We start from the raw sequence: 17158 nt of genomic DNA on the forward strand, positions 1-17158 counted from the left end.
AAAAAAAAAAAAAAAAAAAGGGTTGGTGATATTTTAGGATTTTGTGAAATATGTCACTTTATCGAATAAATTGCCCTTATATTTTATTACATTGCTAGACGCCTGTCCTGGTTCCGCATGGTTATTTTTATCCTAAGGGAGCATTTAAACGGGATAATAAGAATGCTATCGCCAAGTCAGCTTATACCCTGGATGTATACCAAATTTAATCTAAATCCGTTCAGAAGTTTCAGCGTGATTGACGGACAAACATCCAAACAAACTTTCACATTTATAATAGAAGTGTGATATAGCGTCTGATTAATATAGGAATTTAAATTAATAAAATTATCACATACATTAGGTATGGGGTATAGTATTCTATTATCTGTGGTATAGGACAAAGAAAAAAAGATATAGAATATTTCATAATCGTTTTTTTTTTGTTTTTTTTTCTTATTACCTGGTATTTATAGATGGGGTTGCCGAATTGTTTCCTCTCCAGCGTGTAAGGGATGGTGGCGTCCATGCAGCCCTGGCAGAGGCCGATCATTTGCGCCGCGATACCTATCCTACCCTCGTTGAGGAAACCTGCTGCGTATTTGTAACTGGAATTCGATAAATAAGTTAGCTTATAAAAAAAAAAAATTAAAAAAAATTTGGGTTATTGTGAACAGGCGTAATTGGAAAAATATCCTCATATTTTTTATTCTGTAATTGCAAAATGCTTAAAAACAGTTTTATATAATAAATTTTCACACATATTTTATAAAATGAAATATTGTAATTAGATGTAATGTAATGTAATGTAATTGTAAAGTTTTTTAACAAAGTTTAAAATTTATTGGGAATTGTTTCCAATTACCCAGATTGACCCAATAAGTCAAAAGTATTCAATTTAAAATCTTATTTATTGTACCTTGCATAAGCAGAACAGAGGTAGGTAAGATTAGATGTAATAATTACTTTCTTAGGAAAAAAAACTAAACAACTTTCAAACTGTGAAAACCAAACAATTCTTATACCCAAAAAATTTAATACAATTTTCCACTGTAATAATAACCACTTATGAGAGTTGTAGACATGTATTATAAAATTGATAGCAGCGGCATTTGAACAACACGCAAGGACACTTCTACAATAAAACACGAGTAAATAGCAATGAATCCAGTTTTTTTGTTTCCGTAATCTCTTAAAAAAGTTTCAAAACGATTTCAATTTCGATTAATATTAATATATTTGTTTATACATAAACGAAATATATTTGTTTATACATAATGTAGATTATAAACAATAAATAAAAGATTGTATGACTTTTATACGATTTTTGGTACTTTCCAAATATTATATTGAATTAATTAAGTAAAAACAAGTATATAATATATAGTAGGGCGGATCGCTCGAATGAAACCAGAATGAATTATAAATTTCATCAAACTAGGAATCACAGAAATGGTGAAAGTATTTTCAAAACTAATTAGTTCTTGGCTCTATCCATTACAAACATACAAAAAATACAAATAATTCTGTATTATTTTTGTACAGATGTAGATACCAATGTTCAAATAGAAATGTACATTTTCACCGCTTGCAAAAAATTACCTGATTTTGTGTTTCGAATTCTTCTACACAAATTTTTATACAATATTTTCTAACTGACAGATACGTTAAACCCATAAAAAAGGATATTTATTTCTTTAGTTTCATAGCATTTAAAGCTTTATAAACAATTAAAAATTTAATGTAAATGATAAAAGATTTGTAATGTATAAAATGAAGGTTATAAAAATAAGCAATTTTATCGAATCTTACCCTTTCCCGTACTCTCCGAGGATGTTTTCTTCGGGTACCCTCACATTATCGAAATGCACCATGCACGTGCCGGACGCGCGTATACCGAGCTTATTCTCCGGCTTGGCCACACTGAGGCCGGGTGTATCGCGCTCCACTATGAAGCACGTGATACCTTTGTAGCCCTGGGATGAAAGAGGTTTGTCTATTCAGTTTTTTTTTATTGTAAAAATCTTTTTTTTTTTGCGAGAACTGCTTTTGGGGTGGGTTCTTGTTACTAATTGTAGCCGCGATTGTAATCGGGTGGGTTACATAAACATTTTTATGATACCCATAATCACTCAAAGGACGTTAAAGCATATTAGGGAAAAGGCATGTTTGCAATCGCAGGGGGATTGAATTGATTGAACGAATGGCGATTTTAATGCTATAGGTAGATCTTAAAAATTCTAAGTAAACAAAATTCAAGAACTGACATAGTGACTTAACTATATAAAATACTAGCTTCGTTAAATTCGGTACTCCGAACTACTGTTGTTATACATATAAACCTTCTTCTTGAATCACTCTATCGTGTAGTTCTAAAGACCTAAGCTTACATATATATACGGTCAGACGCGGGAAACGACTGCTTTATAATAAGTACTAGCTGCGCCCCGCGGTGAAAGAGCAATAAACACACACATCCTTACAAACTTTCGCATTTATAATATTAGTAGGATAGGATGGAGTAAATCTATCTGAATGTAAGTAAAAAAGGTAATAATAATATTTATTATTTGCTAAGACTGTCAACGTTGAATATTGGATAAAATATTAACTATTATTTTTTCAGAATGTTACTTCTGTATTGCTTTTTTCCTGTACTATAATTTTCTATTATTTCTAAAGTACACATTTGATGTAATTAGTTTATATATATGACGATAAATTATTGCATCACAATTCAATGACCGTGTGAACTAGAAAGATAACAGTCTATTTAATACAAATAAATACACTTCTATTTTAATAAATAGTTAACGTCCATTGTATGTTTGTATATATATATGCTGAGACGTAGAAACTATGTATAAATGTCGGTGGTAATATATAAATTGTTTGTGTACCTACACAAAATCTTGAAGCAAAGCCATTTAGGTATATTTGGTTTATTTTTCTTCAATCTATATATTATGTTACTCATATATTACATTATGTCCATATACTATTTCCGACAACTACTCTATTTAGTATATACTTTGAGATTTTGTATCAAATTCTTAATAAATTAATCAAGGACGATAAATTAAGAAACGAGAAAAACATCTATTGTTTCTTATGTATAGGCTAAGGAAAACTTGCGTGTGTCTGTCTGTCTGTATGTATGTTTATCTCCAAATTCTGAGCTTGTCTACTAAATATTTTAATAGTAACTGATATAAATCCGTAAAATTAAGTAAAAAAATTACAATTAAGTGACCTATTAGATATGAATGCATTTGTATACGGATAAAATTCTTATTTCTCGTAGTCACGAGAAATAATGTAATTCGTATGGTCATACGTATTTAGCTTTATTTACGAATAGTTTAATATTTATGATATATGCAGAGATGAGAAGCCAATAAGAAACATATCTAATATTATTACTTTGTTTACACACATGTAAGTTTTCATTTACGTAGAGATGGCGAAAACATGTTTATGTCTTAATGACTGAAAATTTGTTTTGTGATAAGTTCTGTTTGATAATCACTATCTGTAGGACCCTTAACAACAATACGTATTCTCTAAAAAGTTGAGATAAATTTTACAATCTTGAAAATTAAATTATGGTTTAAATTGCATCTAAATCTGTTTGGAAATTTTGTAGTAATCGACTGATTGACATACGTACATAGGTGTTATTAAAAGACAAATTCGCATCGTTTGTTTTTCCTGGCCTCGGAATCGAATCATGTGCATTTTTTTCATTTATAGTGACCAAGAACTAAACGCATTATTTGCCTAAATAAGTCAAACATGACAAATATACTCCTATCGTCATCAATTGGTGAACAATTGGAGTTATTCATTGCTTCAATATTCGCACTTTGAACCTTAGTGCAATAAAATCAAATACATTTTTACGTTTCGATGTTTGAAAAGCTTGCGACCATTGACTTTATTATAATAATAATGTTGTTTACATAACACATTACCAACTAGAATATAATATAGTACAAAATTGTTATTATCGCATTAGGATAGCATTATTTTTGTTTGTCACCGAAATATTGTAATAATCTCAATCAAATATCTTAATAAAAATAGCATAAACCACCCGGCTCTTTTCTGAAATTATAACGTTTTGTGTTTTAAAGGTGTTTAGTTAATGAAATCTCACCTTAGAAGGATCAGCATTTGCCATGACCAGGAACACACCAGCCACATCAGAGTTTGAGATCCACATCTTGGAGCCATTGATGACGTAATCCTTTCCGTCCTTCTTGGCAACAGTCTTTAACGAGAAAGCGTCTGAACCGGACGTCGGTTCTGTTAGGCAGAAACTACCCGCCTATAAAACAACTTGTAGTTTAATGTATTTTCTTGTGTAATTTTACGCAATACTATACATTTAGAGATTGAAGACTTTTTAACGGATTATAACGCGGTTTATTTATTATATTATTTAAACCTGACGTTTCGAATACTTTACAGCGAGCGTGGTCACGGGTAGATTAAGATGCTACATGTCTTGAAGTTATAAAATATAATGAATAAATCGCGTTTAAAATCCGTTAAGTCTTTAAACACTGAATGATCATATACTGCCACAAAGTTAGGCAGTGGAATCATATAAAACGTCAAAATATTATAATCTCATTTACTATTTGTTTCTTTTCTTAGAAAGAAAGAAAGAATAAATATACATTTACTCACGAATACAGAAACGACAAACAACAACTAGTACAACTTCCAATAAGCTATTCAAATTAATACAAAATATCATGTACTGTGAACAGTCCCACTACCCTATAAAGGACTTCCAAAATTATTTTTTTTGCGGGAGATATTTTTCTGAGTTATTGTATGTAGATTCAGTCATTTCACTTTACTTAACCCCTTAATACTTAAACATGACTAAGCCTGTTCTTAACTATATGAGTACTATAATATATAAAATAGCAATTTAGCTTAACGTTGATACATTATTACGTACTTCTTATCAAACCTATGCAGGAATAGATAAAACATTTTTATCCGCTTTGTATTGATTGAAGTACTGTTTGGCATTGGCCTGTGTAACTATCATATATCATATTCTGGTTTAAGGTTCAACCCCATGAGATTTAAAGATCAAAATTTAACATGGGCAGTCTATTTTTACACGCTTTTTATTAGCTTCACCTGTATGTTTGTTTGTAACCGACTTCTTTGGGCGCGATTTTGACCCACTTTAAACGGCCAGATTTCGTTCAAACTTTGTAGATTTATTGAGGACCGATGACAATACACTAATTTGATAAAATTATTCCATTTTTCAATTTGCAAAATATGATAAAAGCGTGTTTTTTAGTTTTTTTAAACTATTATAATATATAATTTTACTCACATTTATTTTATTAAGCATATTATAATGTACTTTAAATGACGCCTGAAATATCTTCAGGAGCTTTACTATTGAGTTATATACAGTAAGGGTTATTTTATACGTGTGAGTCTGACTATGCAATCGCTTCAGGCTATTTATACTCACATACTCCGTACATAGTTTGGTCAGGTATTTTTTCTTTTGTTCCTCAGTACCGATTTTCATGAACAGCGAGTTGACTAAGGTGTTGTGGATATCCACATAGGCCGCAACTGCCGGGTCTACTCTCGACAGTTCTTCGACAACTAACATCATGGTGAGGAAACCACATCCTGACCCGTTGTATTCAGCTGGCGTTTCGATTCCCATTAACTAGAATTTTATAAATTAATTTTAAGTGTAGGATGAATTTATGAGTCTAAAAATCACAATGCATGGGTTCATTGTTCTTAAATTTAATTTTAATAATAATATGGGCAAGAAATTCTGTCTGTCTTGTTCTTCGCACCTAAACGAAAAACAAATTTGGATGAAATTAAGAACATAATTAGTTAGAGAACTAATAAAGGATATAAGATTATTTTTAATCATGAAAATTAGTATTATTTTGATGAAAACGCTAAGGCAGTAGACATCAAACTTATAAAATTTTATTAACGCATACATTGCTTAAGAGAAGAAAGAAATTAATACACATTTTTTATTATTATGGTCGAAGATATTTGACCGCCGCGAAAATGTTTATCAAGTTATAAGTAAGTAAGCTTAAACTCCCTCTTTAAGCAACACGTTTTATTAAAAGCATGTAGTTTGTCATTATTGAATATTAGTTGTATAATAGAATTTATATTTACGCCATTGTCAAAAAGCATCTGTCTAATGCCTTCGTCGATTTTGTGCTCATCTTCCATTTTCTTGACTAGAGGTGCGATTTGTTCCGTAGCGAGTTTTCGAACTGAAATGAATTATTGTACATTATATATAATTATTTTACGTAAGATATTTAACTGCCTTAAAAATTATCCCAATTAGACCAAATTTTGAATGGGACCACAAGGATGACAACAAAAAGCTCATCAAAATGTGTTCACCCAGTCGAAACTGATGTGATAACCGCACTATACACGTGCTTTGGACAAGTTTTCGTTGAGGGTATGTATAGATTAATGACGTATTTGTCATAAATCTAAATATATATATGTATAACTCAAAGGTGACTGACTGACTGACTGAGTGACATAGTGATCTATCAACGCACAGTCCAAACCACTGGACGGATCAGGCTGAAATTTGGCATACAGATAGATGTTATAACGTAGGTATCCGCCAAGAAACGATTTTGATAGATTTTACCCCCAAGGGGATGAAAGTTTATAACATGAAACTTTATTAAAACCGCGCGGGCGAAACCTGCGGGCACAGCTAGTGTACATATTTCTCTATAAATTACAATTTTTGTGACATTCTCTATCTTAAATTCAAAACGATACGTGAAGTTATACTTAGTTATCTTAAGTACATACGAAATTATTGTTTGAAGTACATACAATTTAAGATAAGATCTTTTGTTGTTTGTCAGGCATCTTGCATAATTTTATAAATTACCTACTATTTTCATATTATGAAAGTACTTAGAAAATATAGGCATGCATTGGATGACATAAAAATTATTATGGAACATTTTTCACAGTGAAACATACATCGAAGAGTTATAGTGAGTGAAGTGACGAAGACTCATTCAACATGAATCACATTCTGTGACCAAGAGAAGTTTGATTTTTACTTTTCCATTTAAGCATCATCTATTTTTGTTTTTTTTACATGGCAATTTTTTATAGGTACTTACGGTTTGTGTAAAAGAAAATATAAAATAACTGCTACTGGCAGATATATAGTATTTTTGTCAGCAAAGGCAATTTCATTAAAATGATCATAGGTACGTATATAAAATAGAAAACCCTACGGAACATGCAATTAACTCATGTTTCGACTCTGTGTATATGTACTAATTACGTATAGCACACATAATTTAATACTATACTAGTATACTTATACATAAAAATGAATTTTATCTTTAAATTTTTATCAGCAACACTTAGTAACATAAATATTAAATAGAGGCGATAAGAATTTGTTTTCGAATTATGATATTACCTACACTCTGAATTATCATTGTCCATACAAAATACGTTTGTTTCATTTAATAAAGGATAATTGTTCTAGAAGTAGTAGGTAATGGTATCTCAGTGAATTAAATTTGTTTTGTCATTGGTAGATATGATCTATCTTTTTATGCAATAGCGGGCAACTGAGCTGGGTGAGCGTGGGTTGCGTGAAGGTAGGCGACCGCCATTGCCCTATGAACATTTGCACAAATAGAGAGAGATTTTAAATACGGTGCCCACTAATACGGGAATAAAGGAATGGCCTGAGTATAGTGGGGAAAAGGTTCCCTTTCCCGGTGCGAGCTTCAGCTCTTACAGAAGCGAGGTCAACTCCCACATAATAATTACCTAGCACAATGTGATATTTAGAAATGCAAACACGGATACGGATAACAATAACATTTTTGGGTTTTTACAAGTAGGTACCTTCCTATTTAAAATATTTTTATATATAACTTAATATGACATATTGTTATAAAATATTTCCAGGCATTTTTTGAACTAAATTATTCTGAAATTTCAGTGATGTTTACGCAATTTTCGTTGTTATGTTCAAAAACTGAATGTTGGTGACAATCTTTTTGGAGTTAGCGATTTATAAACACACAAACATATAGAGAACATTTTTTCCTTTAAAAATAATGTTTTACTGCAGTAAATAATATTTACATTATCATATCTAGATTATGCAGTAATCAGTAAAAAAAGTATCATCAACTAGATTATGCAGTAAGCAGATAATATTTGTTAATTTTATTACTGCCTCAGATAACAATTATGCATTCAAATATTTGATAATACTTTTTAGGGCGATAGAAGTAGGTTATGATAATTCTATTATGAATGATATTCAATTACGTTTATATGCTCTATTACCACATAAAAGTTGCTGAATTACCTCGACTATTACATAATACTAATATAGTATTTTCTTGGACGTAGTTATCTGGTAATAGGTGGTAATAGATATGTACTTATATAGTACTTAAATGGATATTATATACACGCAAAATTTTTAGCTTGAATGTATTTCTATAATAAACCTTACAAAAGACACTTTAAAACGTAATACTATATATATCAACCAATAAGTAGATTGATATATCACACATTTAGGCCGTCAATTAAACGGCTGATTAAGCTATTTGAGCATAAAAACAGCTTCAAGGCTCTTCATATCTGTGAATTTTTGACAAATTCCATAACAGAGATACAATGTTTCATTTATTTTGAAAAGTTTGTTTGTTTGTTTGTTAGTTTGGACGCGCCAATATCAGAAACTTAATCTACTACTTACTCGATTACTACTTAATCGATTTCAAAAATTCTTTTACGTATGTACGTGAGCCTTATGTGCTATTGGCTAGGCTATGATATAACTAGCGATACGTCTCTGCTTCGCTCCTGCAAGGCTGAAGAGTTTGTATGTTCCTCTGTTTGTTTGAACCTGCAGATCTCAAGAAATGCTGGTTTAGTTTGATATTATTAGTCTTTGATAGTACATTTATGGAGGAAGGCTACATCACGAAGAGGGTGTTGCCGCGGGGCACAGCCTAGCTAGTTTATTAATATTTGTCTTTATATATCAACTGGTGTTCACGAATAAAATAATGCTTTAATCAGCACGGACACATACGACTTTGAACACACACATCTGTTTACATTGACCTTGTGATAACTCGAATGGGTGTGTCTTGCGTCATTAATTTTAAAATCATGTACGAAGCTTTGTTCGGGAATAGTTTAAAAAAATATTTTTATTATTATTATCAAAAAACCGCCTTCAAATTGTCAGAACTAGAACGAATAATAATCGGACTACATGGCTGGCACCAGCTCTCAAATAACAAAGAATCATCAAAATCGGATCACCCAGTAAAGAGTTATGAGGTAACAACACAAAAAACTACAGTGGAATTGATAATCTGCTCCTTTTTTGAAAAAATAAATTATGTTATTATTTTGTCAAATAAATACAAACATATCATAATATATTATCTCGCTGTCGCTTTTTGATAACATCGGTTAATAACACCATAAATGATGCAGTTTTCCTTATATCAATATAATATTTATAATTTAATATATTATTGTAGATAGCAAAATTATGTAAAGTCAAATAAATTCAAGTACACAGTAGGTACTACGTCGGTACGGCCTTTTGAATAACTTCAGTTATTTCTTATCAATTACAAATCAGTTCAAATATTTGTTACACCTAAAATTACGACTATTTTACTACCGGTATATACCATCACTTGGTTTTATATATTTAGAATCTAGACGTATATTTTCGTACAAAGAATTATAACGCTAAATGTGTTTTAATAGGTCATTTACACAATATTTTGCCCATGTTCTGTTTACCAAATTAAGATTTTGTTTAATTTAGTTAAAATATCTAAGATTACAAATAGCATCAAGCCATAGTCGTTATTTTACAACGTTCTCAAAAAGGAGAACTTTTGACTGTGTCGACAGATTTTGATGAATCTTATCTTTATTTGAAAGCTGGTGCCTCCCGTATTGTTCAGTTTAAAATTGGTCTAGATCTCACAATTTGTAGATTTAGTGTTTTGTTAAAAATATTTATAGATTATTTCTTCCGCCGGAGTTTTTGATATTATCTTACTAGCGACCGGCCCCGGCTTCGCATGTGGTACATATATAGCCTAAAGCCTTCCTCAATAAATGGGCAATAAATCTAAAACTGATAGAATTTTTAAAACGGACCAGTAGTTCCTGAGATTAGCGCGTTCAAACATCAAACTCTTCAGCTCTTTAATATTAGATTAATTTTAGATGTAGTCATGTATATATCGTTAAAGTTATTATTTTGACAGTACTGACAAGTCAGTTTCACTAACTTGAATAGGTTAATTACAAGTTAAGTCACGGATCTGCTCGTTTGAAGCTGGGAAGGGTTATAAACACGATATTGGAATGCAGATCACGCCGTGTAGCTGGCTGTAATCGCCACTTACTGGCCAACTACTTACGACCTTATCGACGATTTAATTAAGCATTTTTAAAGACAGGAAAAAATTAAAAAAAATTGACAAAATTTTTGTATTATCACTGTGAATGAATGTATTTCATAAAAATTATATGTTATTTAATTTATTATAATCGATTAGCTATTTGATAATAATAATCTCTTTTCATAATGATAGGAGCATTTATTGTATTTTTATGTAAGTATTATAAATTTTATGAGTTATTGGCGTATCATTACTAGTTTTATAAATGTGAAAATGCTATGTTTGTTTGCCTTTCTTTTACGTCGCAATGGCGAGATTTTATGGTATGATCTCTGTTTAAAAGACGAAGCCGCGGGCGGAAAGCTAGTGTAATACAAAAACAAATCCTACAAATGCACAAGTTTGTAAGGATGTGTGTGTGTTTGTTGCTCTTTCACGCAAATACTACTGAACCGATTGCAATGAAATTTGGTATGTAGATAGCTGGACAACTGGAATAACATTTAGGCAACTTTTTATCCCAATATTCCTAGGGCATACGGACTTACGCGGGTGAAACCGCAGGGCGCAGGTAGTAAATTATAATTTAGGTTACGCATCGATGGAAATAAGGAATACCTAACTTCTCTAGAATATTCAAAAAATACCATTAATTATCATTATACTTATACGAATGTGTACGGTTTCTATAAATATGGTAGGTATAATCGAAATATTGTTTGACATATAACTAATGTTTACAGTAAGAATTGATGCCTTGTAAACCGGTCTTTGCAACCTTTGCGACTAGATATCTCTTAAATATGTAGGTATTATTGTATATGTCACTGTAAAGGCCCGAATTACGGTAAATCCTTTTTTTTTAGTAGAACCTAAGATTTGTCAACTCTGAATGAATGGTAGGAATCCGAAAAGGTCTGTGGTCATACATCAATTTTTTTGTTACCTGTTTACCACGATTCCCAAGGTAAATGTAGGCAAAATTCAAACTCAAGTTCAAAAACTTTTATTTATATAACCTAACAATATTAATTATTGAAAAAATATTTACCTTATGCATTATAATCTATTTAATCAAGTTACATTTAGATTTTTTTTATATTTGAACCACATGTTTTTCATTTGAAATACTTTTTAGATGATATTAAAACGAAATACCTATATTATTGTGATTTTTATGAGAGCTATTTAAAATTCTGTTCGAAAGTATCTTGAATTAAGTAGTTTGAAAGGCTTTTCACAGAAAAAAAAAATAGAACATTAAACATGAATTAGGTTTAGTGGTAAATATATATTACTATCATAAAAATATGGTTGATTATATATGTTACGTAATTATATTAACAACCTGTTTTTAAATTGCCTCTATTACTATTAAGTAGCTATCTTAACATAATGATTATAACATTAAGATGTTCTTTTGTTATACTCTTTAATTGTCTTTTATCTTAAAGTGTATGTAAGTTATAAGATAAGTTAAATTAAATATTAAAAACTTAACTTAATTTATCGCATTTATCTGGAGTTAAATCGTTGATTATATTATTTTATCACATTCTAACGTAATAAAGGTCATAATTTGGTTATAATATTTTTCAATGTACATTAATAATTAATTTTTAATTAAGTAACTTGCTTACTCGTTTCTTTCATGGCTAACTCATCGTCTGTGAGCATAGTTAAGGGACGAGGAGTGTCCGTGCTGTATTTCTGAGATTTTGTTGCCACCACAGTTATAGGAGCCCGCCATTGTTCTAAAATCTGCAACAGACGTTCTTAATTCAAAATTTTTTTTTTACTTCTATCAATGGCCATTCATTTTCCGAACACATGCGAACTTTTTCGTGATATTTTTTAACCACAGATTCACACACCTTATTGCCGACGCGACGTAATGGGAACATTTTGAAGTTTTTCTATTATTATTATTATTTGTATTTTATTTGCGAGTGCGCACGTTATTGCGCCACCGAAACTCGAAACGGAATGCCTCACACAGATTAAGAACTAGTTACTCCGCATGCCTCATGAGTTATGACTTGCGACTGAGTGGTCGAGCGAGAACGCGCGCTTTAGTGTTTTTTTCAGCAGCAAAGTTTCGAAATTCGAACTTTTCAACCTTACTTTGGCCAATATTTAAGTATGTAATGTCGTCTCGTATGAACGTTGTTTCGAGAAAATCCAGGAAAACGGCTGATGCTGGCCGAATATTCCCCAAGGGGCACTTTTTTTTAAGTTGTCGAACCGAAAAAAATTATAACCGCTTTTAATTGAAACGAGACGTAATTATGTGTGCAAACTGCGATAATGAAATTTGTGCGTCATAAGACCTTGAAGTTGCTCAAAATGCAGCTGGGAGTACGTTTGCTCAATTGCTGAACCTCTCAAGCTGGTGGACGGACGCAGGCCTTTTTTTATAGAGTATTTGAAAAAAGTTTACTGTTTTGGCGATATAAAATAAAAATAAAAATATAAGAGGGCTGGAGATCAAATAGTGACGCCAGTTAATACCTTATAACAATTCATTTAGTACTACTTTCATTGTTACTTGTTTCAGTATTATACTATTTTAATGTAAAAAGATATAACAAAATAAATGGGAAACTACTATGGCGCTGCTTGATGCGTGATTTGAGCGGTTTTAAATGAATTGGCAAAATGTACCTACTCAATATTTATTATAAACACGTTTTAAATCTAAACTCGTAACTACAGAGGTACGTACTGATATTAATATTTAATTTTAAAAAGAGGGTTTAGGAATGTAAGTGATAAAAAATGCATAAAGTAATCTTTATTGTAATAATACAGAAGTAGATACAGAAAAAGCTCCCGTTATGAATTGTGGGACTGTATTATCGATCAAATAATTTATATGTTTATTTCTTTCACAATAGTCTATAAACTAGTACGTGAAGGAATCACTTCTAGTAAAAAAATGTGTCGGCTGTAGTGGGGCTGGATTAACATAAGGTTTTAGGGGGGAAAAGACAATAACACAACATAAACGGGTTTTTTAAGAAATCAAGATTTAGCATCGCGTAAACTAGAATGAATTAAAACGGTTTATGTATTGGAAAAAGGTGAATTGTTAATTTCTTTTGATACCTATATTCCCACAACACATATTTGTTTTCTCGTAGTAAATAGTTTAAACGTAAATTCTAAATGTATGAATTTAGTCGCGATGTGCATACTGTAAAATGGAACACTTACCGGATATACACAACTTTAAAAGGTTGGCACTACATGACATTTTCTAGAAACATACAGAATGTTATAATGTTGCTATACTTAATATTTTCACCTATTTATTGGCAATTTTGTTTTTGAACTATCTTGCTAAAGCTACATCTAATATTATATTTATTTGAAGATAAACGAGCTTAAAGTATGATTCTACAATGATTAATTCCATTTTTTGATATTTCACAGATGATTTCTGTCACAAATTACCTAACAATTGATTAAGTATATCGGATTGCTGGCGATAGAAGTTACTTGTTATTACTACTTACTAATTATTTTTTTAAGCTGGCTAGCGTAAATGAAATACGATAACCTTTCGGAAAATAACTCACATATCCATGCAATTGTTAGATGTTAACGCAATTTTTATTTACGATTATGGCAATATTCACCTGTCATGTAAATTGACTTCCCGAGCGTGCATATTAAAATTTGACTTTGCACGACGTTTCTCGAAAAGTGCAAATCTGCGGTTGATCCAAGTGGAATTTAATAAACTAGAGTTTTTACGAACGCTTTGTAAAACTGACTGAAAGATATTGAATTGAATAGTGTGAAAAGTGCCTGTTATACATAAAATTAGTACAAATTTTCGTGCAGTTGCTCAGCCTTGAAGTATATCTTTTAGTGGTATTTGAAAATCGCGTATCATTGCGAACCTCGTGTTACTATTTAGAGCCTAGAAATGGCCAAGTGGGGCGAAGGTGATCCTCGATGGATTGTGGAGGAGCGACCAGACGCAACCAATGTTAACAACTGGCACTGGACAGAGAAAAACGCTGGTCCGTGGTCGAAAGACCGACTGAAGGAGCTACTAAATGACTTAGAAATCGCGCAAAACGGTATAGATTGTAAGGTAACTGAAGTAGAAAAGATCGACGGTGAGGCCACTGCAAATAACAGAAAAGGGAAGTTAATATTTTTCTATGAATGGGATATCAAGTTGAAATGGGAAGGCCTGCTGGCTGGTGCCAAAGACAAGGTTAAGGGCGAAATGCACATCCCTAATTTATCAGAAGAGAATGATGTCAGTGAAGTTGATGTAAGTGACAATATTAAATCTTTTATTTTAATTATTGTCTACTTGTCAGTTATTTAACCTTTGCACAACCTCTGCATTATATATAACAGTTTATCCACTGGCATTTAAAGTTGAGCTCTTATTTCTTAATAATTAAATTTAAGATATACCTAATTCACTTTTGCTATTACATTTATAATTTTGTATGTTTCCGCATGGTTCCTTTTAAAAGACAACTATTATAAGTTCCCAACAGAATATTAGTTTTAGACAATGTGGGCAAAGCAGTAGATGAAAAGCTTTTAAATATCATGAAGTATGTTAGCATGTAATTTGGTTCTTAATGGAAAATTGTTAATTGTGGTAATGCTATGATACACTTAACTTTGTTTTAACCACAAAAATAAAAAATGTCTGTTTACATGTTTCAAACATTTAAACAGACATTTTCTGAAGTCATATTGATATAACATGATTAGAATAAAGTTCAAGATTTAATTTTTAATAACACTTTCATAATATCCTTTATCAATCCATTTCCATTTTAAAGTCATCAATCCATTTGTAAGATCTGCCTATCGCAGTGCCTCTCCAAATGTTTATGGGCCGCAGTAACGCCTACCATCAGGCAACGCACCAGCTCCATTGCCGACTACATCATATAGAAAAAAAAGGTATCTAATAATTAAATCTGTATGTCTACATTTACAGATGACAGTCACAATCAAAGGCAGTGGTGATGAAGCTCAGCGCGTTAAAGCCTTCATGCATAACGTGGGAAGGGATAAAATTCGCAAGCAACTCAAAGAGTACATTCGTAGCTTGAAGGAAGAATTCTCTAAAGGCCTAATCCTACCCAAGAAGGGAGAGGCGTCTGTAAAACCAGACAATATATCAACAATAACAAGCGGTTTCAACAAAAAAGTGAACATGGAGCCAGTGGTGTCTACGCAAAGCAAACCTGTCGGTTGCAAACTGGATACGAAAACTATTGAGTTAACGGAGACGTTCCAATGTCGCGCGCAAGAGTTTTACGACGCTATGACGCGGATAGAAATGGTTACGGCTTTCACGCAAGGTCATGTTAAGATGGAGGCGGAGAAAGGCGGCAAATTCGCCTTGTTCGGTGGTAATGTGACGGGGGAATTCAGGGAGTTGGTACCTGGCAAGAAAATTGTGCAATATTGGCGGTATAAGCAGTGGCCCGAACATCATTTCTCGGAAGTCACTTTCAATATTGAGGAGAAGGTAATTCAATTTAAAAAAAATTATTTTGTGTAACTTGAGGCAATAACAAGCGAAGCTAGTTTGTCCTTGATTTTGTTAACCTTAGAATAATTAGCTCTGAAAGCAGTAGTGGCTCAGTGGTGAGGACCTCAGAATTAAAATCGATAAGTCGGGGGTTCGAGACCAGGTGAGCATGCAGTAAATAAATTGAGTACTTGGACATACCCACATACCTCATATAACCTTCATTGGAGGCATGTCCCAGCATTGGGAACATATAGGCTGATGATGATGATGATGATGATGATTAGCTCATTTATTAGGTTGCTAAATTTTATTGTTTTTATCTTCAGGACGACCACACGCTAGTCTCTTTAAAGCAAGAGCTGGTGCCAGCGTCCGAGGTGGAGCAAACGCGCGACAACTGGAAACGTTACTACTTCGACAGTATCAAGAGAGCGTTCGGCTTTGGAGCTTTCCTGTGATCTCGGAGTATTGCTTAGCTAAAATTAGGTATAAAAAAATGCTACAAATTTTTTTTTTTTACTATCAGAAAAAACAATCACCCATCCAATTAATGACCGTACCAAGCATTGCTTAGCCTAGACTTATTATTATTTGTAATTATAGACACAATTGAAATACATTATTTGATAAAATTTCAACATTCTAGCTATAACAGTTCATGAGATAGGTAAAGCCTGGAAATAGACTGATGAACGGACAGACCGATAGATCGTTTTACCTTTTGTGGTATGGAACACTAAAACATTCTCCCTGCAATAAACTCTAATATTGTCTAGCAAAAGAAAAAATTAATATTATAATATCACAAATAAGAGAACTCTGTTTTGTTTCCATGTTTGGCAAGCAGGATTGAAATAAATAAATAAAATATATGTGTATAGGTACATTATACAAACGGCTGAATAAACTAAGTAACTGTAATAATCTAACGAACTGGTGAACTTAATATATCTATTTATCAAAGGCCAAGGGGGTCGTAAATAACTAGGCGACCTGATTCAATGAGTGTTATCTCTAAACTTTTAAGTAGTTATTAAACTGTATTTATCAACTATTTTGGCGAATTAAATTTCAAACTGGTGATATATTGTATACTTAGTCTGGCCATAAATACTGTTACACTTAATTATAAAAAAATATTACATTTGAATTTCGAATCTGT

General features: G+C 31.8%; 2 protein-coding genes across 2 annotated transcripts in view; one reads left to right on the forward strand and one right to left on the reverse strand.

Annotated features, from left to right (window-relative positions):
• LOC119833809 (short/branched chain specific acyl-CoA dehydrogenase, mitochondrial) overlaps positions 1-12519 on the reverse strand; it is a 14843-nt gene extending 2324 nt beyond the window's left edge. Inside the window, exons 1-7 of the mRNA XM_038357996.1 lie at positions 12347-12519; positions 12113-12233; positions 6181-6281; positions 5492-5698; positions 4139-4309; positions 1792-1955; positions 443-587 (exon numbers count right to left, since the gene is read on the reverse strand). Of these exons, the coding sequence (XP_038213924.1) occupies positions 443-587; positions 1792-1955; positions 4139-4309; positions 5492-5698; positions 6181-6281; positions 12113-12233; positions 12347-12376 (939 nt within the window). The 5' untranslated portion in view covers positions 12377-12519. The remainder of the gene's footprint in view (positions 1-442; positions 588-1791; positions 1956-4138; positions 4310-5491; positions 5699-6180; positions 6282-12112; positions 12234-12346) is intronic.
• A 1601-nt stretch (positions 12520-14120) lies between these two features.
• Positions 14121-16501, forward strand: LOC119833942 (activator of 90 kDa heat shock protein ATPase homolog 1). The gene is made up of 3 exons (XM_038358186.1): positions 14121-14763; positions 15454-15990; positions 16323-16501. Exons 1-3 carry the CDS (start codon positions 14407-14409, stop codon positions 16452-16454), a joined length of 1026 nt encoding a protein of 341 aa, XP_038214114.1. The 5' UTR covers positions 14121-14406; the 3' UTR covers positions 16455-16501.
• Positions 16502-17158: the final 657 nt, after the last annotated feature.

This window comes from Zerene cesonia, chromosome 18 (genome assembly GCF_012273895.1).
Source record: "Zerene cesonia ecotype Mississippi chromosome 18, Zerene_cesonia_1.1, whole genome shotgun sequence".
NCBI classification, from domain to species: domain Eukaryota; kingdom Metazoa; phylum Arthropoda; class Insecta; order Lepidoptera; family Pieridae; genus Zerene; species Zerene cesonia.